At 49.3% G+C, this 27,763-nt stretch overlaps 1 protein-coding gene across 6 annotated transcripts in view; it reads right to left on the bottom strand.

Annotated features, from left to right (window-relative positions):
* zfhx3 (zinc finger homeobox 3) overlaps positions 1 to 27,763 on the bottom strand; it is a 231,430-nt gene that overhangs the window by 40,320 nt on the left and 163,347 nt on the right. For all 6 annotated transcript variants that reach the window (XM_035396651.1, XM_035396656.1, XM_035396653.1 and 3 more), the window contains one exon: positions 23,990 to 24,221. In XM_035396651.1, the coding sequence (XP_035252542.1) occupies positions 23,990 to 24,221 (232 nt within the window). The remainder of the gene's footprint in view (positions 1 to 23,989; positions 24,222 to 27,763) is intronic.

Raw genomic sequence — 27,763 nt, 5'->3', positions numbered from 1 at the left:
GACGGAGAGAGAGAGAGAGAGAGGGAGGGAGAGAGAGAGGGAGAGGGAGAGGGAGAGAGAGAGAGAGAGAGAGAGAGGGAGAGAGAGAGAGAGAGAGAGGAGAGAGAGAGGGGTAGAGAGAGAGAGGAGAGAGAGATGGAGAGAAGAAAAAGAGAGAGAGAGGAGAGAGAGAGGGAGAGAGAGAGAGAGAGAGGGGTAGAGAGAGAGAGAGGGAGAGAGAGAGAGAGAGGGAGAGAGAGAGAGATGGAGAGAGAGAGAGAGAGAGAGAGAGAGAGCGAGGGAGAGAGAGAGCGAGAGAGAGAGGGAGAGAGAGAGCGCGAGAGAGAGGGGGAGAGAGAGAGAGGGAGAGAGAGAGGGAGAGGGAGAGAGAGAGGGAGAGATAGAGAGAGAGAGAGGGAGAGAGAGAGAGGGAGAGAGAGAGATGGAGAGAAGAAAGAGAGAGAGAGAGAGAGAGAGAGAGAGAGAGAAAGAGAGGATATCTCTCTCCATGCCCGCACCCCAAGTAGGTGAGACGGGCGACGTCAGCACCCTGGAAAGCCCCCCCAGGTGGGAAACCCTATCCCAGTCAGGACAACAAGGTGGCCGTGAGTGAGCTGGCTAATCTCGGCCGACGTCACGATACCATTGTGACTCTGAGCTCATAACCAACCAGCCCTGGAATCATTCAGCAGACAAATAAATGCTGCTCAACTTAACCAAACCGGTCCTGTGTACTAATATAGGCGGTCCACGGATGATTCTCTTTCACACGTGGTGAGACAAGAACACAGAAAAACAGAAAAGAAAAAAAGAGCCCAGTCCTGAGCTGAGCTACTGTCACGCTTCAACCAGTGCCACCTCCAAAACAAACAAACAAAAGATGGCCAGCACACACGGAGAACATACGGAGGACAACACTGCGTGCGTCTGCAGGTAGAAAACCAGCCGGCAAGCAGGCGAAACAGACAAAGAGGAGGGAACACCGGGACAAAGAGGAGGGAACACCGGGACAAAATGGCAGCGCCACTTGCCGCGCTCACCAGCTGATACACTGCGCACTCTTATTGGGTTAGGGATAACATTAATTACCACATTGCTCATTAATGGATGAAGCCTTTATTGGTTCCATTGATCAGCAGGACTTGTTAGCCGTCATCCTAAGCAATGGTGGATGTAACAAGCTTACATATTGGCATATCAATTAATGCAATCAATGCCCGGCCAGCAGCTGCCATTCCCTCTCACTCTTGTGTGCGTTCTCCCCTTCTACTCCCCCCTGTTCCCCTCGCTTGTTAGGAATGTCAGAGACAAAAGGCTAATGTCAAACCAGTCCTTATTGAAGGGTTTGCTAATTCTTAGTTACGCCGCAGTGCAACCTCAATTGGCTGAGGGGGGAACAGCCGGGGTGAAGCCGTGTAGCGATCTCTGGACTCCCTGGAGCGGTGTCGGGCTCTGAAAAACTGCAAAACACACCATACAAGTCAAAAGATGCCTTAGCTTTCATCCAAACACCGTGGAAGGGATCACTGAAGGCGTGATATCGTAACCAATAAAAGAGCCTGCCTTTTTTCAAAAAGGTGAACCGATATATCCTGATATAAAATAGCACTGTGAAGGAAATCCACAGCAAGATTCCAGACTTTACGAGGCTGAAGGGGAATGTTGTGAAGGATTATCTCCAGTGGGCATTACGGAGAGAGCCGCACTTCCCAGTCCGCCCAGCGCAGATCGCAGCGAACCACACGCAGTCTCTCGCAGTTTCCTCTCCCACAGTAAATCTGCTCAACTGCCTAAAACCCGCCGTTTCTTTTCAAACTTTTTAATTGAGATCAATGCTGCTTTTTAAGACTCATTGATTAGCACTTAGAATCCCCCTCTCAGTCCCGGTGTTTCAAAAGGCTGGTCTGAGGAGACGTATTTATTTCTTTCCTTCTTTTACCTACCCTCTCCAGAAAAATGCAGAAGGACAGGGGAGAGCTAGAGCGATGGAACACAAGCGCAGGGCACGATGACTGAAAGCGTACCATGAGAAAGCGGAGAGATATAACGTGGGCCCCGGGCACTTCATTTGCTTAATACAGATCAAGCTGCGAGGAGCAGTTGGCTATAAAGGGAAATCGCTCTGGGAGAATGTCTCACTCCGCGATCCTTTTTTTTTTTGGAGACGGCACCTCAGGAGCGGCCCGTCACTCGCCGGGCCCCGAGTCGATCGGGGGCGTACGCCGCGGGACGCTAACGCGACAGGCCGCGCACCGGCCTCATCCTCCCGGGAAGAAGAATGTAAATAACGGGGGCGGAGACGGGCCGAACGTGCGCGGGGCGCGCTTTTTGGAAACGGCTCCTCGTGTTTCGAGCCGGGGCCACCAGGAGCCGTTCTGAAGTGGGTCACGTCTGGGAGAGGGGTTGCAACTGGGGGGGGGGGGGGTGAGTGATCTCTGACTGGGAACGTGCTCGGCTGTGAAGATCGCGTAGTGTCCGCGGGGGGCAGCCCCCCGAAACCCCGCTGATCCCCCAGGAAGACAATACCCTCCTGCGATTATTGGAGCTGTTCGGCCCTCTGACTCCCCTAAATCTGATGATCCTCACACTCCATCACAACGCCCCAAAGCTTTTCATCTCTGACAGGTGCCCGTCCCTCCAGTCCTTATTGCTCATATTTCTGGTTTTTGAAAACTGAAAAATGAACCTGGGATTTCTGTGCTATGTACAAGACCAGTTTTTGCTAGCAGAAAAATGTACTTCCCTTATTTTTTTGTTCTCCCATAGTGTAGAACTCTCTCAGCAATGAATCCTCAGCCAGGTACATACAGTATATATATATAATTTATTTATATATATATCATTAATGATCATGTAATTATATAGTATGAGGCGAGCATGTTCTGATGTCCAGCACTGGAGCATGTAAATGCAGAGAAGTGCCTGAAGGTGAGAACTGGAGCGCGGGGGGGAAGGGGGGGGGGGGGGGGGTAAGAGAGGGCTGAGAAGCGCGCTCCCCCTCTCGTCTGCGAGGCGAGTCACGCACTCGCTCAGGCAGGCACCCGGCGATCGCTCCATCCGGGTCGTCCCGGAGACACCGCGCGCGGAGCTTGTCCCCTGAGCAACGCACAAGTGGGCTGAGCAATTAACAATTTCATGCTGATTGCCTGAAGCATGTTTTGCTATGCCATAAAGATAATGGCATGAAGGGCACAGCAAATCCCCCACACACCACCCCCCCCCCCCCCCCGCCCCCCACCCGAGCCCCCCCCCACACCTCCTCTTAGCCACGCTCCCCATTGCCCCTACATCCTCTCCTGCATGAAGCACATCCCAGTCCCAGATATTACTGGAGCTACACGGCGCCTGGCAGCGTTATTAAAGGTGCGCTCTGCTCAGAATGCGCATTTACGAAAAATACATAAATAACTCCCCGAAGAATAAACAGGTATGATTATTAAAGATAGAAAGGAATAGATTCCCCGGCTCCACCATCTTCATTTGAAAGTCTAATTTGGCAACAGCGCAACACAAGTGCAGGAAGATAAAACAAACAGGATCCATTCCCCAGACAGATAGGGCAATGCTATGTAAGGGGAAGGGGGGGGTATGGGGGGGGGCTGGTGACAGCCCCTACTACCGCCCACCACCCACAGCCCCCCAACCCCAAAACCCCACAAACACACACCTAGAATGCCAAGCTGACAGCTTCAGACATGTACCACTACACTCACGAATGAGCAACAGGAAGTGCTGTCTGCTAATGAACCTACATGTAATTGTCTCCATAACCGGTACACATCAAAGGATTTAAATGATTCGAGGTTGGTAGCGAAGATTCCCCCCATGGTAAGTTTGAGCTGGAAACAGGAAATAAAACGCTTGCATCAGAAGGCTGCTTATAAGCGAGCACATACATACTTGTAGCTGCTCATTGCAAGATATGCAGGGAGAGCAGAGTTTTTGCAAAAACGGCATATTCTTTTTATTTCGCAAAACGTAAGGTGATGACTCGCTGACATTTATTTTTACCTTTCTGCATGCAATTTGAGGTTTTCACGTTTTGTCTCAACATTTCCACAGAAATTGCACTGTTGCTTTAGGTCCAAAACCATACGTATAATTTAATTTTACAACAGTGTTTAGATCCACAGACCAGATTCACCATTGCAGCGCACAAGTGCTCTTGATAAAAGACTGAAATTGTACTCTTGAAGTTAGCAAATAAACATCTAGGCGCACACACACACACACACACACACAGCTAGACACAGACAGACAGTTAAACTCACAAGCAGACATACAGTCAGACAGACAAACGCAGACCTCAGCGATCCTTCATTGCATTAATACATGGACATCAGCAGCACATTGTTCTCGCCCCAGACAATTCACATGACCCGTATTGAGGCCAGAGCTGAAGAGATGCCTCATTTTTAAACTAAAGTGCTCTGTTCGTATTCCCAATATATTTGTGCTAATGACCGTATGCGTTAAAGGCAGTTGTGCATCGAAAAATTCAAGATTTATTCATTCAGTGTTTAATGTTATAACTAGGAGAGGGAAATCAATCAACAGGGAGGTGTTTCAAAATCAAAACAGACTTCTGCTACACATTAAACATAGAAACCCTTCCAAAAACACATTACTGATCTCCAAGGTCTATTAAGATTGTGCTGATGGATTTTCGTCCGGGTGCAAAATGTACCATTTTATAGAATCTACCCTAAAAAAATGAAATGTGGGAAATAAATTCAGTTTTGATTAAGGACAGAATATTGAACATTTGATTGCACTTTACCTTAATGGCAGTTAATTCCCTATTTCTCATAGGCACAGAACGGGCTTACAGAAATCTTGCTTTATCGTTAAGAAAAATCAAATTAAAAGGCAAATTAAATGAGAGCTGGAAGTGGACAAAGCTTTGGGGAGGTGACCCCCCGGCTGGCCCCCCCCCCGGCCCCCTCGACCCCCCCCGCCCCCTGGCAGCGTGTGAAAGTCCAGCTGGTGCACCGAAGGCTCCAGCACGCTGGCTCCACGCTCCGGCACTGGGAGGCCACACATTGTTTATGATACCAAGGCCGTCATCAATTTGCATTCCGAAGTGATTGTAGAAATGGGGGGGGGGGGGGGGGGGGGAATCAAGTTCGGCTAATGCATGCGCCTCCAACCCCCCACCACCCATTCATACAACCCCCCCCCTCCCCAATCTAAATTGCAGTCACATCCCCCAGCTCGTAGGGGGATGATAATTGCGAACGGCCAATAAATTACTACTGCCTCCACATCAATTATAAGCATCACGTCTGGCAATGAGGAAAATGAGATCTTGTGACAAATTTCATGAGGCTTTGCTGCCCAGCAGCCTTTCTTAACATGCTACAGATAGCAATCCCTTATCTGCCCTCTGTAATGGGGAGCTACGGATAGAGAGATGGAGCTGCAGCCATTTAATTAAAAAGCTGGGGGAGGGGGGTGTGGGGTGGGGGGGGGGGTAATTCATTGAAGAGGCCCAGGAAGGAGACAAAGCCTTTGTCTCCAATACATATTTTGCTCTCCTCTGTCACTCATTGGGAAATGAGCTTGCCAGTTCACTCGATAGCCACTGTAAGGTTTTTTTTTTCCTCCCCCATTTTTCCCCACCTTTATTTTTCCCCCGCATTTTTTTTATTATTGTTGTTTATTTATTTATTTATTTTCAAAAAGAAATTATTTCCCAGGAGGACGGTGGCGAGCCCTCTTTTTTTCCGGGCGGGGGAGGGGCCAAGCTCATTTGAGTGAAGCATTTTTTACAAATGATTGCCACGGACAGACCGAAGAACCGAGCAAAATGGCCCCCTTCACCTAATCGTATTCCCACCTGGGGCTGCCGGGGGAAGGGTGGTGGCTTCAAGCATGCCATGATGAGGATTTATGGCAGAGAGCGAGACAAATAAAATAGGAAAAGGGATGGCCCTTAAATCTAATTCAGAGCGCAATATTCATTGCATTTGCAATCGGGGGCGCTGATGGAACGGCGAAGAAATGACTGCCGCGTTCAAATTATGGCCGTACTTTCTACTAATATTTAACATCATTAGAAAATCATTACAAAACCATCATAAAACCTGGGATTATGACTACAGCATTAAGCACAATAATTATTCAGTGTGTACATTCTCCTCTTTGCCGGGGAAATGAAATTCTCTTCGCTAAGATGATGCAGGGGTAGTAAGAGTATTCTTCAGTAATGACTAACATTTAAAAAGCATCGGCTTGCATGAATCACTAAAGAAGTATGAATTTGTTTTTTTTTTTTTTCTCCCCTAAAGTTTTAAAGATGGTTTTTGTTGTTATAGCACAGAGTACCATTAATGCAATTTTACAGAGGGTGCTAATAAGCTCGATTTACATATTTCTTCCATATCTTGACCTTTGTAAAAGCAATTACTACTCAGATAAGGTTTTTAGGGGTTGGTATTCTGAAACATGCCTGGTATATATCAAGATAAAATAGATAATTTAATGATGCAAAAAGGAGCTTAGCAGACAGCGAGCCCAGAACAGTAGGTTATTTGCATTTGTCCCTCCTAATTGGGAACTGTGCATGCCCCCCATCCTGAGGGGGGCAGGGAGTGACGCCGCAGGGGGGAGGAGCTTACATGTCTGCGCCAGAGGGGGGCTGGGGTGCTGGGAGTGGCATGGGGGGGGGGGGGTGTGTGGCTGCGCAGAGGCTCAGGGGCCACAGCGCAGGCGGCACAACCGCCCCGCTGCCAGAGAGAGCCAGGGAGCCCGCAGACCCAAACCCACTCAAACCCAAACCCAAACCCACCCAAACCCACTCGGACTCAAACCCACAAACCAGGCCGCAGAGCGTTAGCAGCACAGCTCTGCTCGCTGGACAATAAGGCGGATTCAGGACGGCACGCAGACTTTCCCCAGAGATCAGGACAGCTTTCTCCTTCTGCTAACCCCTCCGCTGTTCTGTCCCAATCGCTCGCATTTTCTGCTTTCAATAACCAACGCTCGTTGTGCTCTTATTTACTGCTGCAGCTTGTATCACTCTTCTCCCTCCCTCAGTCTGACACGACCCATAATCTTCCCTCGGTAAGGACCCCTTCCCATCCTCAGCAGTGCCGTGAGGACTACAAGTTAGTCACAATAACCATGCTTTCCACTTTAATTCAAAATACCGATTTACATCCCTTTTCAATCCCTTTTGTTACAGTTCATAGGATGCCGATAAGAAGAAATAACTTCAGTAATGCAAAAAAAAGGCTTAAAATAACATAATAAACTCAAGAATATTAATGACCTTAAATTATCCAAATGAATTATTCATGTAATAATTCCAATTTTCCACAAGATATATTTATAAAGAAACAAACAAAAAGAAAGCTGATTAATCATCAGCATTCTTGGCAATCATAATAGTGAGAAGCACAAAGATAAAGACTCCTCACAGAGGTGTCTCCAATGGAGATGAAAGCAGCGGAGGACGGCCCATTCTGTTAGGGGTCTATGATGTGGCCCGTGTTTCTCAGGGCCTTAAAGCCTTTGAGGGGGCTCTCACAGGGTCCCCTGCTAGGCCTGGGTCTTCCAGGTCTTTCTGCCCTTGTCCTAGATCATGAAGGTAGTGACCCACTGACCCCCTTCTCAAAGGCTCTTAAAAAGCACACTGAGTTCGGACAGAAGCAGGGCCATGTTTCCCTCACATCCACACAGCACACTGACAATGGGGGGGGGGGGGGGGCACGCAGTGGTGGAGCTGGGGTGTGGACCGTTCAGTGAGGCAACCCCGATTTTAGGTTAAAAAAAAAAAAAAAAAAATTTTTATCCCTCAGGCCACTCAATAATTCAGCTTAAACGATAGTTTGTACACAGCAAACATTAAAATGATGCTGAAGTAACAGCGGGTGTACCCAGATCACAAACCTTACAAACCATGGGTGGAAAAGTGAGGAGGGCAGAAAACTTTGTTTTGTGCGTTTGAGATAAAAAAAAAGAACATTCCTGCCTCTTTTCTTTAAGGGGTGGACTGTTGTCCTACCACTGAGCTGCAAATTCTTTCAGAGGCAAAAAAAAAATGGGGAGGTTAATATAAGAGCAACTCCTTGTCAAGCCTTTGAGGGTAATTCAACTGACACTGATGAGAATCAATGTTCCTTTGAATGCATTACTTGGCAGAAACGGGCCTTTTGTCCCCTAAACTCGGCCGGCGAAAAATGATGCCCTTCGAACAATGGGGAGAAGAGGCGAAAATGCAGAGCGGGACAGAGAGGGAGCGCAAGTCTCCGCTTTATTCCCTTTCACACGGGCAAATGGATTCCGAGCACTTTGTGCATTAATCAATCAATATCCCTCACTGTACATCAACGGCACGACCAAGTTATGAATGACCTTTCAAACAAACAAAAAAAAAAAAAAAAAAAAAAAAAGGACACTTTAATGTGCACAAGACTGCTCTTGGCTTAGTAACTTTGGCCGGGGTTTTTATCACGCTTGATTACACCTTCGCCAAGCACGAGGCCATTAATAGTGCACTAAATATGACAAGGTTAGTTGTTATTCAATTTGCACTTGAGGGGGGGTGGTGGGGTGTAAGGGGGGGGGGGGGGGGCAGTGAGGGGGCGATGGCCGGCCAGTTGCTCAGACAAACGTCCATTTGCTGATGAGCTGCTCTTCCGGAGCGGTGATTTAGTTTGTTGAGAAGTGCGTTTTTTTTTTTGCACGCGCTCGCGCTGCATAGCTGCACGCCGATTTCAGCACGCGCACCTTCTCGCCAAAAAGGAGAAGCGTCGCTGATCACTAAGGATATACGTTCAGGGCTCTTTGAGCGCGCCTCCTGCGTGTTAAGTGCACTCCTTTTGTAGTGATGCTCGAGTGCTAATTTAAAGACCGTTCCTGTCTTCAGATGAAAGAAGGCCAGAGCCCTCCGTCGCACTTGAGGGAAATCACTGCGCGAGTGCAAAGGTGCTCTCAACAGCCTGACTGTCAACAATCAGGTGCGATGACACAAAGCGCTTCCCCCCCCCCCCCCCCCCCCCCAATTACCGCAACATAGCAGGGCCCCGTGCACCCGAGACGCTAGCAGGACGCACGAGCCGTTCGGCATTATCTTACCCTCTTCCCGTCCGCGCCGCCATCAAAGCGCGTTCACACGCGGGAAACGGATCTCCGCGCGTTTGCGATGCACTAAACACGGCCATATGAAAGAAATCTCCTTCTTATGAAACCCTATTCCACCCCCGTGAACTCCCACCGCACACATTTCTTGACGAAAGGCAAACTGACAAAGGTCTTTCCATTGTGTTAGCCAAATCTATTCCTTCTCTTAGATGATCCCTTCACCGAACTAGCCTGACATGTCAAGCCCCTGCATATTTATTTAAGTGTTCCAATCCTGAATAAGGAAAATAATCATTTGCAGATTAGATATGGCTGACAAAAAATGGCAAAAGGCCCCGCTGAACGCATTCTGAAACGCTCGGGTGGTGATTTACCGTATGGCCCCGGCTAATATCAGCATATCAGGTAGCGTGTGGGACACACTAAGCCTGCTTACAGAAAAAAGGATTTTTCTTAAAAGAAACAAGGATAAACTACACTGAAAGGGGGTGGGGGGAGATACACAAAGCACATAAGAATCTGTCTTTTCTTTCTTTTCACATGGGGGAAGGAATAAAAAAAGTGCGGGGGGGTGGGGGGGGTAAAAGGGTGGTGTCCAAAAGCCTTTATCGCCCCCCCCCCCCCCCCCCTTTTCCTCAGTGCCGCTGAAGCGTGGAAGTGAAGCGTGTAGGCAGAGTGGAACGGACAGGAGCTGACTGCAGGAAAGGAAGAGCCGGGGAGCCGGAGCACAGATGAACGGCATTGTGGGCCGGCTCACAATGGGGCCGGCAAAGTGACTGCGGAAGGCCCTTAAACAAAGGGGACATCGTTCTCTCCCCACCGCCCAATTATATTTCCTCGCCCCCCCCCCCCCCCCCCCCCCCCCCCCCCCCCCCCCATTTACATGACAAAAAAGCCGGCCCCATTTTACCTAATTCCCCCTGCCATATTATGCCCCCGTCGATACAGACACCTCCAGAAAACCGCGCGAGCCCCCAGATTAATGCTCGGCTGGCTTGATTGACAGTGACCTGCGCGCACCCTCCGCCACCTCCGCGGCGACTTCATCTCACCATGTGACCCAGAGGCCTGCCCAACCCCGTCCTCTCTGAGCGCTCGGGGTGCTTAACATACACAGGAGACACACTCATTCACTAATAACGTGTTGTTTCCCTGCTTTGTTTTACCAGACCTTGTGAAATAATATATTATGCACCTCCAGTGTACTAATCAGCCTATGCCAGGTCTGGTGCAAAATATAAGTTGCAAGGCACTTAATTATATATTCATACCCTGGGTATTTCTATATGCATTCGGAAAGCAACTTGGAGAGCACGGCTGTCATTAGGCTGCATCGATGATAATACCATGAATATGACTGAGATTCTGAAAAACAGGACAACACAGTGTGCGTGCTTGCGTGCGTGTGTATGTGCGTGTGCGCACGTGTGCGTGCGAGCGTGAGCGAAATGTGGAGTTTTAATAGCCATCGACTGACCCGCCATCCCTGAGGTTGCCCCCCTCCCCTGTCTTATTAATGCAACAAAAAAGGGTTACAATGACCTAGATGCTAATTTCACCCCCTGCCCTGTGATACTGTATCTCCTTCCGGGCATGTCATTAGCTCCCGCTTTTATGTAGCAATAACCTAAGATCAAATATAAAGAGAGAACAATTCCTTAAGAATATGAGTCTATGAGCAGAACCACTAAGGACTATAGTTCCTCTCTTATAGTCTATATGTGAGGATGCCGAGTGTCTCACTGGATCCCAGGACTGGTTCTGTGGCAGGGGAAGAGGAGTGGAGGGTTTCTGTGCAGCTCTACCACCAGGGTCAGCTATACTTAAATCATAGTTAGGATAAGAATGAAGGATCCAGCGCATCAATACGAAACTGGTTTTGGGGAGCTCAAATTACAGGGCCTTCCTCCTTAGCAGCATATACAAAAGAACTTCAGCGCTACAGGTTACCCACTAACTGGTCGAGTGTTGTTCGTACCATATGCACTTATGCATTATCAAGCAGCTTATCACAGCAAAAATGTGACCGCATAAAAGGAAATGCGTCACACATTCCGATGATAAACAGCCTTCAAACACTACCAAAACAAGACAAAGGAGCACGCTTTAGCATTGTTGCGAAAGAACAGAATGTGGTGAAGTGAAAAAAAAAAAAACATTTGAAAGAACGGCAAGAACAAAATCAAATGGTTCACATAAGAGGCCGAAGATAAGAACCACTGGAAATTAGATCAGAAGGTATACAGAGGAGAAAAAAAAAACATTAATGTTCTAATGAGTTCCCGATTACTGCTGGTTTGATTACACGTTTAACTGATTAATTGAAATGAAGTATTATAGCTACAGAATCAGAGGAGATTACTGTAATAAATGTAGTTTAGCAAGCATCATATAAATATGTAAACACAATCAATAAATGTTTTCTTTTCATAAAACTGGTAAGCATTTCCATGCCACATTGAGGGTTACAAACAATATCAAACGATATCCCAGGAAACCTTGTGAGTTCCGGAGGACCTGCATAACCAGTGCGTTTGTGTCTTACAGGTTATACTGCACGCGCAATCACGTCACAAGGCTGATTTAATATAGATTCCCGAACAGATATAGGGTGCTAAAACTAGCACCTGGCTTCCTGTCTGCCCAGGCTTAAAGACAATGCTGTCTTCCATGTCTAATAAAATGAATATCTAATAAATACAGTGCTCGGGGTCCCAACACATACGTGCAAAGGGCCCATTAAAAACAGAAATAAGAGCATGGGTGCGAGCGCCTGTGACGAAAGGGCAGAAAGCTTCATTTAGCAGCACTCAGGGAGAGGTGCAGCTTCAGCACTCAGGGTGGTGTACAGCTTCAGCCCTGGCCTGGACCGAGTTCTGTGTGTCCTTTCCTCTTCACTGTGCAGTCTGTGTGTCCTTTCCTCTTCACTGTGCAGTCTGTGTCCTTTCCTCTTCACTGTGCAGTCTGTGTGTCCTTTCCTCTTCACTGTGCAGCCTGTGTGTCCTTTCCTCTTCACTGTGCAGGTCTGTGTGTCCTTTCCTCTTCACTGTGCAGCCTGTGTGTCCTTTCCTCTTCACTGTGCAGTCTGTGTGTCCTTTCCTCTTCACTGTGCAGTCTGTGTGTCCTTTCCTCTTCACTGTGCAGTCTGCGTGTCCTTTCCTCTTCACTGTGCAGTCTGTGTGTCCTTTCCTCTTCACTGTGCAGTCTGTGTGTCCTTTTCTCTTCACTGTGCAGTCTGTGTGTCCTTTCCTGTTCACTGTGCAGTCTGTGTGTCCTTTCCTGTTCACTGTGCAGTCTGTGTGTCCTTTTCTCTTCACTGTGCAGTCTGTGTGTCCTTTCCTCTTCACTGTGCAGTCTGTGTCCTTTCCTCTTCACTGTGCAGGTCTGTGTGTCCTTTCCTCTTCACTGTGCAGTCTGTGTGTCCTTTCCTCTTCACTGTGCAGGTCTGCGTGTCCTTTCCTCTTCACTGTGCAGTCTGTGTCCTTTCCTCTTCACTGTGCAGGTCTGTGTGTCCTTTCCTCTTCACTGTGCAGTCTGTGTCCTTTCCTCTTCACTGTGCAGGTCTGTGTGTCCTTTCCTCTTCACTGTGCAGGTCTGTGTGTCCTTTCCTCTTCACTGTGCAGGTCTGTGTGTCCTTTCCACTTCACTGTGCAGTCTGTGTGTCCTTTCCTCTTCACTGTGCAGGTCTGTGTGTCCTTTCCTCTTCACTGTGCAGGTCTGTGTGTCCTTTCCTCTTCACTGTGCAGTCTGTGTGTCCTTTCCTCTTCACTGTGCAGTCTGTGTGTCCTTTCCTCTTCACTGTGCAGGTCTGTGTGGCCTTTCCTCTTCACTGTGCAGGTCTGTGTGTCCTTTCCTCTTCACTGTGCAGGTCTGTGTGTCCTTTCCTCTTCACTGTGCAGGTCTGTGTGTCCTTTCCTCTTCACTGTGCAGTCTGTGTGTCCTTTCCTCTTCACTGTGCAGGTCTGGTGAATTGACTCGATATGCCGGCTCCACTGTGTGCTTACTGAGCAGGCAGCGTGAAAATTGACCTTTGCTTGGATTCTAAACACTGGATTATTCATCTTAATGCTTCAAATTGGTCAGGGTAGTTTACTCTGCTCATTTCTAGCATCCTCCCCACCCCATGTTTTCTTGTGCATCCTTAAAACTCATTTTTAGATAAAAGAAAATATGCTTTTCTGAAATTCTGCAAACAATCTTTCCAAGCACACCGAAACAATAAAACCATAAAACCAAGTCTAGCAAAGAACTGAAATCACCAGGATATGACTGCATATGCAGTAACCACTTTGTAGATGGTGTGTGAAGAAAAGAAAAAAAGGAAACTCAAAACACATTTGCTTACGTCTACGCAACTTACGGAAGAGAAAGATTTTTTAGCAGCAATAAGCAATACTCTCACCCAAGGTCCTGGAGAAGTACACTAATGTAGTGTAAGCAAAGACAGGACATCATAGAAGACATATAGTCTTCTATTTTATCTTGCTATATATGACACCATGTCAGAAACATGGCCAATGCCAGTGATATGATCCATTCTGCTGATGTATACGTTCTATAGTCAATGTTACCACCATGCCTATGAGGCCATTAACAGACACAGAACACTGGGCAAAGATGTGAAATAATATATAAGAGGTTTTGCTCTTTAATTTAACATGGATCAATAACCAAAGCTCGCTTCTCTGGCCTGTCTACAGAGACTGTGGTTGGGGTAGCAGAAGCTTATAAAAGAGCAGTGACAGAGGAAAAAAAAGAGACAGGCCAGACCAGACAAAAAGACTCTGTCAGGAATATGCCTTCAACTGAAGCAGGAGGGCTGTCATAAATCTCACAGAGTCTAGCGGCAGGAATGTCCCAGTTTGTCAAAAACAAATACCATCTTGTCTCAGGCCGTCACTCTCGGAATCTCCACATCTGGTCAAACAGAGCGGGGCCCTGGCAAAGGCCAAGCCTCCAGCAAATCCAGGCCCCTTCTCCAAAAAAACAGGTCATCTCACACACCGGGCAGGCCCTGAACACACTACCCATAACCCTCAGCGTCGTCACGCTGAAGCCAACGCTCGCACTTTGTTTGGGTCGTGAAGGAATGTTCTCCTGTGCCACCCGGGCACTCAGAAACGGGGACGGAACGTCAGGTTCAATCGATACAAAAAACCGCAAAACTGAGAAACGCAGGTGAATCCACCAGTCCCATCGAAGTGGGAGGGAACACAGCACTAACAGCCGTCTGAGTACCGAGACGTGCAAACTTTGAGCACGGGGCCAAGGTTATTTAAGCAGAACGGAAGAGCGAAGAGACGCGAAGCGTCTGTCAGAAAAGAGGAAATGGGTTCCAGAGTGTCTGAGCGGGATCACGCGGTGTGGGGTGTGTGTGGGGGGGGGGTGTAGGGGGGGGTGGCAGGGACAGGAAAGCATTGGTGGGGAACCGCTAGATTTGTCCCCGCAAAACCCCCCTGACCGGGGACACGTGCCAGGAAGCGGGCGATGTCACATTGATCACATGCCCGCGGAGTCTTTCTGCCCGCCGCACTCGCTGTGAATAATCAAGCAGCGGCTCGATCGATGGCTGATGACAGGCCTGCAGGTAAAGGTTACAGGCTCCGCTATTGAATTATTTCTCCCGCTTTCTCATCAGAGCCATCTGCTCGCCTGGCTCTAATTGATGGGACGCAGGGCGAAGGGCCCGGTCGCTCTGCCAACGCGTGGGTCCCGGCGCCCGCCTGCGTGAGCGCGCCCCGGTTTCACGTTCCACCCGCGGCTGCCGCGCATCCGCTCCCTACGCACACTCCAGCGTCACCGCGCTCATTAGAAGCGGCGTTCAAAAATTAAAACGCGTCTTCCCTTTCAGCCCGCCATTGATTAATCTGCCTTTCGTTTTCCACGGGACGCTATATATAAGTCTGCAGACAAGATGCATGTTTCATTCAGGGTGATTTTGTTCAATGGCTGTAGAGAGGAAACAGATCTCCTTCAGCTGTGTGTGAGCTCATCCAGAGCACAGATCATGGCTTTTGATCAGCTTATTCTCTCAGGGACTGGGGGGAGATGGGCTTATTAAAAGAGAAACACTTTCACTGACCGGATTCAAAGTTACAAAACTTTCTTGCTCTCTCTCTCTCCCTTTCTCATTCTCACATTGCCTCCTGTCAAGTTACTTCTGACAAGCGAGCAAACTGCTGGTCTGGCTTCGCAAAAATACGGTAACAAGACGCAGCGATCAAAGAGCGTTTAAGAATTTATTGGTCCTCATGCCCAGAATACCTGACGTACACAAACAGAGCAATCGATAGTAAATATATCAGAACATACTGACCATGAGATCATAATGCACAACTTGGTGAGAGTCCAAGTCAGCCGCGGAGAATTCTAGAATTTGCTCGCGAAAGAGCAAGATCGCGGCCCTCGGACGTCTGCAAGGAGAGTCGGGGAAGGGGCGGCGCTAATGGGCGTCAGCTGTTGTAGCGGCTGATCTAACGTCTCCGCGCGTGCTTGCGCTGCTTGCCCAGGACGGCCTGAAACATCCGTTGATTGGATTGGATTTAAATAGACACTTGAAAATATTGGTGCATGGTGATTCCAGGCGGTGTGCTGCCATGAGTCACCATGGAGGCCTGTATTACACTAATATTCCCTAAATAAGCAAAGATGGAGCTGGTTCTCTGGGCCTCAGGCCCCCATTACGCCCATTAATATCCAGTGGGGGACCAGACGGCCATGTCCCAGGAAAACACCGACAGCAGGGGCGGGGGGCGAGAATGGATATTAATATGAGAGAGAGCAAAAAATAACTCAAAATCGCCACCAGAACACAGATTCTGAAGAAGCTTTATGTTAATGGCTCCCTTTCACAATAAATGGAATATGCAAAGAATATAGAATGTGTTGAGTGCACCTGAAAATAGCCTTTGCACATACTCCGTCGACAACACAGCACATTGGATCCCGCATATCGCACATTGGACGCCGCATATCAACCCAAATCTCACAAATTCCCCCTTTGCCATCTAGATCACGCGAGTACTGTGGCCATTGTAACTTCACAGAGTTTAAATGAAACGACTAGACTCGAGGAACTGCAGAGTTCGCCAGGTTGGAACCACAGACGTATATCACCACTTTCTCTTGGCCGTCATCGCAGACAGACGGCTCTCATGTCTTTTTTTTTTCCACAGCCTGGCACTCAGAAGGCAGTGTTACGGCACGCTTCCGGGCCTTTCCACAGCCTGCAACTCGGCACCTTAACCGCCAAGTTTCTGACCCGCTCCGCAAATTACCGTCAGAGCTCCGGGGTCCATAAATAGAACTCATTAGCACATTTGGTAAGTACAAATGAGATGACTCCCGCTTGATGGACTGTCTATCTTTTGTATCAGCTTTCAAGAGAGTGTCTTGTAATGACAGGAGAGGGAAACCAATATTATAATGTGCTCCCTTCTCCCATCTCTCCTGTCTGTGACGTACCGCAAGGGCTCGAAATGAAGGATGAAGGATTCTAAAATATTCTCGGAGACGAGTTCAGACAGCCTTTCTCTTACTCAGATGTAAAATGTGTGTGTGTGCGGGTATATAAGTGTGTGTGCGAGAATGTGTGCAGTCAGGTGCACAATTAAAGTTTCTTGTCAATTCTGACTGTGCACACTGTAAAAATGGCTCTCACAGTTGACACCTTGCAGCTCTTTCTGTACCACAGTAAAAATAGTAATGATGGCTTCCTCTTACGGCAGCACTAGAGTACATGCCTGGTTTTAACCTGGCAGTCAGGGCAGCCAGAGGACACACAATCATACTGTCTGTGCTTCGGGGTACAGTAACAGAGGATGAAAAATTCTCAGAAAATCCCAGAATAGAATCGGGCATTGTTGGTCAATTTTGCTATAACAGGGTAATCTAGGGTAGGAATTCATACAGCACGTGTGTATAAACCAGAGGAGGAAAAAAGAGGCTTCCTCGCCTAAGTTCGGGAGACGTGGCGCTACGAAACCTCTGCAGCGCTCGCAAGCGGAAAATCCATAAAGCCGTCATTTCAACTTTTCAATAAAGAGGCTACTTCTCATTGTTTCAAAATGAAAGGTAATGTATTTATGAGATTGCTGGCAGATTGCTGGTCTGCAGCTCGAGTCGCACGCAAATCGAGCAATTTCCTCTCCGCCTCTGCCCTACGGCCAGGGATTATGGGACGGTTCTGACAGAGCCTCCCCGTCCCCGCCCGCCCGCCCGCCCGCCCCCTCTCACACTTCCCCACACCAGAGGGCACCGGCGCAATAAAAAATGCTTTATGAAAATAATACACACAAATGCCTGGATTTCCAACGCCCAGCCTGGACTTGGACATGAGGTCGCGTGGATGGTCAGATGGAAATGGGGAGGTGGTGGTGGGGGGGGGGGGTTATATATTGGGGTGTATTTGGGGGCTGTAATATCCTCTTTCTGAGAAGGCTTACTTTGCGTTTTAACAAAGCGCGGAAAAAGACGGCATTCCTAGAATAGCGGCCGGCCTGAGCTCATCCCGGCCCTCCCCCCCGTCAGCGCTGCCGCGGAAACCGCGGAAACCGTGGACACAGACGGCCCGGCTCACCCGGGCTTTCATCTGGGCACTTATTTGCTTTCATTCCAGCAAACCTGTAATAAAGCAGACGCCGTTCGAAAGGATGGAGATAATCCGGGAAGGTAAATCCCTTTATTGATCCGGAGTAGGCCAGGTCTCCTCTGGACCTTCGGGGCAGTCTCCAGACGAGGGCAGAGGGCCCGTCCTGCTGCAGAGGCATCAGCCGGCCAAATCGCCAGCGCGCAGTCTGGGACCTCTTTAAACTGACAACATTTTATGGCTGTGGATTTTTTTCTGCCAAATATTCAGTCTAATTATTATGCAATCGACTCGAAAGAGGGTGGAGGGTGTCTATAAATGTGGCTATAAGAACATGTGGCGTCTCTGAAGATATCTGCTTCGCTTAAATGGAGAATTTTTGGTGTGGCAGGTAGAATTACGCATCAAACAGCGATCAGCGTTCTCCTGCGTGATTGGAGGAAAAGGGGCTGCTTTTAAGCCACTCAAGTGGAACGCTCATTCCTTTTTTATTCACACCGGAGTCTGTATAGAGAAATTCCATGCATTTCTTTTTTTGGCCTTAATGCAAGCAACTTCACACTGCTACCAACGGCCAGAGTCTGCCCGTGACAAAGCGCTAGGTGTTCATTTCAGAGGTCGACTCCAGTTCGGTGTCCCAATAAAAGGGTCGGTGAACTCTGCCGAGGGTCCCTGACCCGTGAGGGCGAGGGGCTGGGCCCGCGGTGGCCAGCGTCCCGTCCCGTCCCGGCCCGCCCTCCGCCCTCCCGGTTTTGGGCGCGGCGAGACGGGGGACAATGAGCGGCATCTGCTGTCGCAGACGGAGACCTCCTCCTCCGGGCAGGAGCCGCGCGGTCACAGCCCACTGATCAAGGGAGCGCAGGCAGGCAGGCAGGCGAGCGATATGCCATGGTGAGGGCTAATCCACAGGCCGGGGAGGGGGGGGGGGGAAACCTGCTCGCTCCCCTCCCTGTCTCTGACACTGCCGGCCACCCCTCTGAACCTCAAAGCCTGCGCACTTCCACACACGCAGCCAAAATAACAGCAGAGAGGAGAGGACAGGAACTCAGCCCTTACAGCGTTTCAGCTCAGAAGCAAGCACTGGAGGCTGAAAACATTTGCCAGTGAAATATCTTTTACAGTAGCGAACAAGCTACATATTCAAATGAGGTAATTACTGTAATTTTGCAGATGTGCATTTCTCGGAACAAAGCATTTGTTTCTTTTTAAATGACTTGGGTGACTGAAGTGGAATTTTCCTTCAAAGGGTAAAATGAAGTTGCATCATGGGGCACACAAGGCCCCATGGGATATAGTCTACACTCCCCTGCTTTTGATTGTGAAACCCTGCTAATTTAATTCAACATATTTCCTAAAGCATTACCTCATACTGCGTCGTAACCATAAAAAAGCAACTTTACACAAATAATTTAAAAAGTAACTTTGCTACACAACAACAAGTTGAGCAGTTTGGGTTGGGCCAGAGCTGGTCCACTGGCACGGAGGACACAGACCCAGTGTTGCTGGGTGTTCCTCAGAGCGCAGGGGGTTAAAGGGAGACCGACGGAAAGGAAAGCCAAAGAGCAACGTGCTTAAGAAGCACATTTTCAGGGGGTGAAGAATTAAGACAATGCCTGCCTTTCATCCCCGCTTCGGTCTAATTGGATGGGAAATTCATCTCTGCCCTTTTAACTGCTGCATGTGAGCGGGGTGGGGGGGGGATGTGAGCCGTGTGGCACTGTGCCCGGCCCCCGTCGCCAGTGCCCGCCCACTTCCGCTTAGCCACAAATGGCTTTTCACTGGGCCTGGCACAGCGGCGAGCGCGCGGGCGCTAGGGTCAGCGCAGGCTGCCATGGGGACGGCGGCGGTCGAGCTCGGCAGGTTCACGCAGTCGCTTCCGACAGAAACTCACTCACACAGCTAGCGCTACAATATCAGAGCCGGCGACAGCGATAATGTAAGCAAAGTGAGGAGGGATGTCAGTCTCGATTATCATAAACACTGTAAAGATTAAAAGCGCACATTCACTTACTAAAAATACAACTGCTAAAATAATCCTGCTCATTAATTTCTTTTTCTTTTCATTTTTTTTTTTTTTTGATTAGAGCTCACAGCAGAAAAAGACAAATAGTTTGGGCAACGGCTCAAAACTTGCAACCGTCATTATTTTCCCTTGAAAAAAAGGTTCTAACGAAACTTTCACAAATAACTTTTTACAAATTACTGGCAAATGAAATCTGACAGCTTTCAGGCTTGAGTACGTAACAACACTCTCTTAGGTGTAGGCAGAATTAATGTGATGCCTTTAAAGTTGTGCATATATAGCTTGTTGTGCACTGCTTTGTGATACCATTGTATTTCCAAATTCCTTCCACAGTCACTGTTCCATAAAGAAATTAACTTAAGTTTCTAAAGTTTCAAAGGAGGAAACTTAAGTTTCAGAGGAGTCAGCATATCCCCATCATAAAATAAGTTTTATGTGTGTGTGTTTCCAGAAAAAAAACCTATCCCTACCAATTCAGAGGATGCAAATAATATTACAAAATGTTATAAATACTATCAATTCTCGAACCACCACCAATTGAGATATCTTGTATATATATACAGTATGTCCATCTATACCTCAGTCCAGGCTATTGAAGGTTCCCGCCCAAGTGCGACAGCAGAAGAGACAATTCAATCTAAACACGTTTAATGCTTAACTCCAGCACGGCTGCGGTTTCAGTGTTGCTGCTACCCTCCTACGGTGCTGACCCCATGAAACAGTGGTAAAAACTGCTGAGGTCATAAGAAGGGACATAGAGAGGAGGTGAATAAGGAGAGAGGGGGGAGAGTGAGAGAGAGAGAGCGGGGGGGGGGGGCTGGTGCTGGAGGGGAGCCTGGCTCCATTAGAGCGACGTAGCCCAGGCACCTTGCTCCAGGGGCAGCACAGCAGCAGTCAGGGGAATTACTGCCTAGCTGACCCAGAAATCCAAGGCCAGCTTTGTTTTAACAAGCAGGGGAACCTTTTACCACTTTTGCAACTGCGCCTCGACCACAAGAAAGGACCCAGTGCCTCAGAAGAACAAGCAGGGAGGAAATTAAATACTACACCAGGAGAGAAGGGTTCAGCTGAGCGTGTGGGGTGGGAGGTTTGGGGCTGGAGGTAAGTGTGTGTGTTTGGGCGTGTGTGTGTGTGTGTGGTGGTGGGCTGAGGGGGGTGGGGGTTGGGGGGGGGGGCAGGGGGGTCAGCTTCTGGGAGTAGAACCAGGCATTAGGGGGAGTGAGCATGAGGCAGAGTGCGAGCAGTGGGGGGGGGGGGGGGGGGGGGGTCGTGAGAGTTCAGAATCTGCAGCAGTCGGTGTTTGCTGATGAAGAGGTATGTTCATTATCACAGTAATTCAATCAAGATGCCCGCGCAGAACGAAAAAGGCCGACATTCTTTATTACACACACCATTTCATTTAACAGACCTTTTAAATATATATATGGGGAGGGTGGGGGGGGGCGGTAAAAAAAAAATAGAAAGGAGCGCTAACCCCCTTCTAAATGAGCTGTGGCTTGTTTTCAGGCAGCTTTTGGTTTGCGCCAAGTCTTTTCCTGGCAATAGGCGGGAGTCTACATATGTAACACTATCAATCAGGCCTTCAGCGGAGCAGCGAGGGCCACGCAGTCTGGTAAACAAAGCGTCACAGGCTGTTAGCGGGACGCTTCCTTTTAAAGCCCCGGCACCTCTGACGAGCGCGAGCGCCGCGGCGCTGCGTTTTAACGAGGATGAGAGAGTCCGGCAACGTCAGCAATGGAACGGTAGCGCTTTTCAGCGCACTTCAATATCCGACTCCCCCGAAAAACACCCTAGAACAGGAGCGGCTCCAACCCTCCTGAAGCCTCCCGGTCCCTAATCGAATCTTCACGGATGCTTCACTTTCCCGATCAAAATCTGAATCGACCTCGTTTAGTTTCTGGGGATTGGAAGCGCTACCTCAAAACAGGAAATGACATCACTGAAGCTGCCCCCCCCCCCCCCCCATCATGCAGAGGGGGACCTGAACTGATGGTGAAGTTGGAGACAGCAGCACCATATTAACAAATGCATTAATCTGAGAAATCTTATATTTTTATATAATAAGTTTTTACACTTTTCAGTTTGTCATTTTTCTGCGAGCACAGACCACTGAACGGTGGTGAGCACACCGGGCGTTGGGAGGACAACCCCTGGTCTGTGTTTGTGGAAACAGAACCGCATGCTCCAGTTTCCACTGCGGCAGGCCATTACCTCACCTACAGATGGCCCGCCTCGCGCTGCTGCTGTTTGCAAACATGCACATCCATTAGCGCACATCAAAGGCTACGAGGCTAGAAAATATACACAACATCAACTAAAAAAAGAAAAAAGGAGCTTTGCTTTGGGAACCGCACCGCAGTAGATTCCACTCACACACAGCCCCCCCCCCCGCCCCCCCGCACGCACACACACACACACACACACACACACACACTTAAGTGGGACCGCCCCTTGCCTCCGCATGCTCACTTGTCCACTGCACTACAGTCATTAACATATTTGGAGTGCAGCGAGCAGAAAGCTTAATTGTCCTTAATTGCTCGACTAAATACGTTCTCTAATGATTTGCCTCAGATCTGTGACTGGCTTCTGCGTGATTTCCCAGCCGCCGGCTTCATTATCCCTGCCTCCGCGGAACAAAGCGTCTTCAGAGGCTGGTTTTTTTTTTTTTTTTACATAACACAGGGAGCGGGGCGCGCGGGCTCACGGGGGCCACACAATGGCGGCCCATTGTCAGGGTGCCCAGGCGGGGGGCAGGAGTCAGGGTAATTAGAAAACCAAATACGCGCGCAGACACAAAGTGCTAATTGACCGGGCCTCGCTCTTTTTAATCACTCTCTAACTGAGGGCCAGCCCCTCTTTTTCCTCTCCTCCCTTGTTGTTGTTGTTGTTGTGATTGTCGCTGTATTTCCTCCCTTCCTCCGGCTCAGCGGCGTTCCTGAATGCGTCATTAACGGCCGGACGGCGGAGGCCTGCGCCGTCATTCGGGGCCTGGCGGGAGGCCGAACGGCGGCACTGGCTGCAGGCCGCCGTCCAAAGCCTGTCAGCTCTATGCTTCTCCCCCCCCCTCGCGTAGCCAAGCAGGCTATTTCACAGTTTACCGTCAAAGTCACACGTAAACAAATCCTAGAAGCCACATTCACAAAGCAGTTAAAACGTATCTGAAAAAGATAAAAAGTGTGCCTCACCTACCGTTTTCCATTTCAATTCACATTGTGGTCACAAGAAGTCAAAAACTACCGACAGTTTAGTAGAACAGTGGCTTTCATTTACCGATTAAACCTTACATTTGAATGAAAATCCATTTCTTTGTGGATGTTCATGTTCACTCCTATGGTGTGTGTTTGTGTGTGTGTGAAAGACAGTTCTATGCTGCAATCTCTCTCATTCACAACCGTATCAGGGAACTACCCAATCACCAGCTCCGGAGGCTAAATTTCTGAGTGAAATCAGACGCAACAACAAACTCTGCCCACATTCCCTCCATTATTTCCTCTGTTTCCTTTCTGTGTGTTTGCGTCAGGGTCACTGTGGAGGCTGTGTGCTGCTTTGCACCCTTGCACAGCTATTCTCTGTCCCAGTTTTAACCTAAGACCCAGGGAAGCCAAATGAAGCTACTTTTATATTTCTACAGGGCGTACAGCAACATGCAAATAACCCACTGAAAAAGGCTAGGGTTGGGCAACTGCCAGAGTTTCCCTCGAGTGCTAGTGTTTAATCTGTTTTTTTTTTTTTAATACACTGCTCTAAAAGATCACAAATGTGCTTGTGTTAATTAATTATGCAGAGGATAAAGCGTTATGCATGTAGCCATCACTCAGTTATTAATACCGTTAAACACTGAGAAGTGAAGGTATACTGACCCATCACCCCTTCTCTGGGAAGTAGTAGACAGACGGAGACACGTTAGGGTAGGCTACACTGATCCTGTATATGAGTGGGCTAAGTGTGGATGTGTGAAGTACACTGGTCTTGTGTGTGAGCCAGTGTGTGTTTGTGTAAGTAGTCAGCCCTGGTCCTGTGTGTGTCTGTGTCACTGTAAAGCACACTCATCCTGTGTGTGAGCCAGTGTGTGTTTGTGTAAGCATAGAGCCCTGTCCCTGGGTGTGTGTGTGTGTATGCGCATGTGCGTGTGTGTCTGTGTCACTGTAATGTACACAGTGCTGTGTGTGAGCCAGTGTGTGTCTGTGTAAGTATAGAGCCCTGTCCCTGTGTGTGTGTGTGCGTGTCACAGTAAAGTACACTGATGGGAACAGCGTGGGTGAAGTGAAGTATTTGGACGGGCCGTGAGCCGAGGCGCTCCCCGCACTTACCCGCGTCGGCGGAGGGGCATTTTCGGATGGTGAAGATGGCGCTGAGCTCCTCCTCTTCCTCGGGCAGGCCCTTCTGCAGCCGCTGCAGCTTGCGCAGGCTCTCGCCGCGCTGGTGCTTCATGGAGCGCACGTGCTGGATCAGGTTGAGCTTGGCCTTGGTGGAGTAGCTGCACAGGCTGCAGTGGTAGCAGCAGGCCTCCCCCTCCACCGCGCTCTCGTGCTGCTGCAGGTGCTGGGGAGAGGGCGGGAGAGAGAGAGCGCCGTTTTTAACCGCTGAGAGACAGCTTGGCAGCGCTGATTCGCCATCGCTCCCCCCGCTTCGCAAATGAGCAAATCAATGAGCAGTCACGGCAGTGTTGTTAAACACGCCACCTCCTTTCCGCCAGATCCTTCTCTTTTTTTTCTGCGACTCTGACGAGGTTGTGTCTGTATAACTCAACTAACGAGAAGCAGAGTGGGCAACAGTGAGGTCTCAGGGGTACTGGGTGCGTGCATATGGGGAGGGGGGGGGCATGAGGGGGGGTCCCCAGAGCACACTGTTTTCCGGACGGAAGGCAGCATTGATCTCCTTCACTCTAGAGAAGCTGGTTGTCTCTTCCTGTGGCTCTCAAAAGGAAACTCCAAACATCTGCCTGTTTCACGCATGGGATGCTAAATATTGATCAGGTCGAGTCAAATCCCCCCTTCACAGTGACTGGGCGTGTGTGGCGGGGGAAAGGACATTCTGAAACAACACGGTGCATTCTCCAGCAGGCTTCACACTGAAGAGCCACACTCAGAGCACAGGAGGCTATCGGCAAGAGAACCGTCACCTCGTCCTTCTGACTGTCAGCCGCCATCTTCACCAGACACACTGAAACGCTCTCCACCTTCACCAAACACACCAAGCTACTCGCCCACACACCGAACACACCGAGCTACTCACCCCCTCACCAAACACACGGAGATACTCATCCCCGCCTCACCAAGCACGTTGAAACACTAACCCCAACCTCCATCGAAAAACTGACACTCTCACCCCGCAAATAAAGCACCAAGACAAAACTATTGAGAAAGTAACCAATAAAACCTCCGATACCCACACGGATGAACTCATAAGGCGAACTGTAAAAAAAAAACTACCTTTGACTATAAGTACCATTTCAGGAAAGACAATTACATATCATTCATGTCACCCTATTCATCACATAACACATCTGGTTTACAGAATAGTTTTCAATGGTTATTATTTGCTCTGGAAAGCCTCTGGCTGGAATGCTTGGAGCACAATTATGAATTCTTAAGTGCAGTAGGCCTGTGCCACCAAAAGCCGCTTTTCTTTCCCCCACATTCACACAGCTGAAATGCCCTAATGAAATAACAACATACTTCTCTTTGTTTCATTAACCGACAATTATGAATGCAGACACGGGAGGTGACGGAGGGAAAAACCTCTCGCTCTTTCTCCGTACAAAACACGCATTTTCTCCCACCGAGAACCCTTACTCTCCCATGCAGACCACCCCCACAGTCTAACAAAGGTCAGGCAAAACAAATGGATTCATTAAGAATGCCTGAAACAAGCTGCTGGCCCTCCAGCTCCTGGAACCAACGCGCCTAGATTGCTCTGAATTGCAAAATGGCAACATTTGATTTTTAACAACGTTAAATCTGCATCAGGTGTTGACGGAAGAGGGGGAAAAACACGCGATGCTCCCCCAAAATAATATCCTTTTCACCCAATATTTAATTTTCTGGCAATATTGCTATAGAGGTTTCAGGGCAATTATGTTCCATTCGCTGCAGGATCGCATTTCTCATTTCTGCTCTGCAAACACCTAAACTGTACATTAGGAATGCGTTTCCAGGAATAGGAGTTTTTGCAAACCCCACCGCTCTGCCTAACAGAGTTATGGGCCGATTTTAAATGGATCTATCTTCCTCCTCGCTCTCAGGCTGGCCGCCGCTGGACGCTCTCCACAGCGTAATTGAATAGGTGCTGCTGAATTCTCCTCCCCTTCCTGCTAACGCACATTACGCCACAGTCCAGGTATGACAAACTGCGACAGAAAGACTTTCAAAAGAGCGAAACACACACGTTACGCACACACAGACAAAAATACATATGAACGCACACGCTTAGACTGATCTGAGGAGGGGCACACTGCGTTTAATTGGAACAGATGTTCAAAAATCCAGCTTTTTTTCCCCGCATATGAAGGAAGCGTGCAGAAAGACCCCATGAAAAACCGCACGGGATGACACCTGACCTAAACTTCAAAGCCTGTCATAGGACGGGGGGGGGGTGGGAAAAAAAATCATGGGAGTTTTAAAGCTCACCATAAAACAGACGGATTTACACAGGAGTTAACCTGAGATGGCTGGCCCAGGCACAGCCGTACATCACGAGTCACGTGACCACGCTGCGCCTGCTGACCCGGCTCGAACGAGGCCCGTGATCCCCGCCTCCCGCTCCTCCAGCCCTCCGCCCCGTCACCTAAAGGCTACGCTGTTATCCAAAAACCAATGCAGGATGATGCCTTAACATTAAGCAAGCTTCACCCCCTTACTCCCCCCACTCCCACCTCTCCCCCTCCAAACTCCTTAGACCACTGCACTGACAATGGCAGCGAGAGAGTCTGAGATATGAGGCACACGGTCTCTGGACAGAAACATCATTAGGTCGCCGCTATTAGCTTCACCCATTTAGTTCCGAATATGGAAATTCTAAATGGTAACAGAGAGCTGGAAAGGATTACAGCGCAGCCATTACAGACTGGCCGACGGGCCTACTCAGTCAGGCAGTACATGTGAGACCCCCGTCTACAACGGACCACATTTTCCACGTTAAAAAACATACCTTAGGAGCGCAAGCCTGAATGCGAGAGGCAATAATGGATGAGACAGCCCATATTCCCTGTCTCTTCCCTATGATCCCGAAGCTCCGGCCTGATAAATCACCTCCAACTGGCGCGCAGGAATTCTGCGGCCTAATGAAAAAGGCATGTTGGGAGGTGGGAGGGGCTCGCCGGGGTGTTGCCGTGGAGCCGAGACTCTCCACCGGGACACGCCCCGCGCAGCTGCCGCGGGGCCCCTGATAGGGCGAGGGCCGGCCCCCGCAGTCACCCCACCCCCGAATGGCAACAGCACCAAAACAATCGGATTCAAATTTTATGAAAATGAATGCAGAAGGGTTTTATTGCGGCGTGGCTGAGATACCTGCAGAAAACCAGGAGCCACGGAGAGGTGCGCGGCCTTTCTCTCAACCGCACGTGAGGGAGCGCCATTTTGCTTTCTCACAGAGACTGAATCCCTCCCTCTCGTCGGAGAGGAGAGCTCCTTCTTCCTATGAGCTCTGCGATGAAGAGAACCGGGGTGGGAGGGGCGGTGCCTGGCCATCCCTCCAATCGACTCGAGGCTGCATTTACGCCAACTCAAACTGACGATGTGCGCGCATCAATTTGGACACCCACCAGCACTGCATAGCGATACGCACTTTCGCCCACTTTAAAAGGGTGTAAAATGTGCCTCCATTATGAGGACAAACGTGGCCGGGAGACCACAGCGAACGTGGAAATGGCGGTGCCTCTCATTTGCAGGATGGTGGGGAATCGCTAGGCCAGCTAGCAGCCAGCGGCCCCCTTGGGGGGTGGGGGGTGGCGTGGGGGGGGGGCTCCACCGAGACGGGCGAGGGGAGCGCGCGGCACCCAGGCGCATGCGCCGACCCTTTGATCAGGCCCCGATTTCCACCATTCAATTTGGCAGCGCTGTTAATATAAAGTTAATGCATTAAAA

The sequence above is a fragment of the Anguilla anguilla genome, chromosome 16 (genome assembly GCF_013347855.1).
Source record: "Anguilla anguilla isolate fAngAng1 chromosome 16, fAngAng1.pri, whole genome shotgun sequence".
Taxonomy (NCBI): Eukaryota; Metazoa; Chordata; class Actinopteri; order Anguilliformes; family Anguillidae; genus Anguilla; species Anguilla anguilla.
The sequence above is the reverse complement of the archived record's forward strand: the minus strand, read 5'-3'. Positions and strand labels throughout refer to the sequence as shown.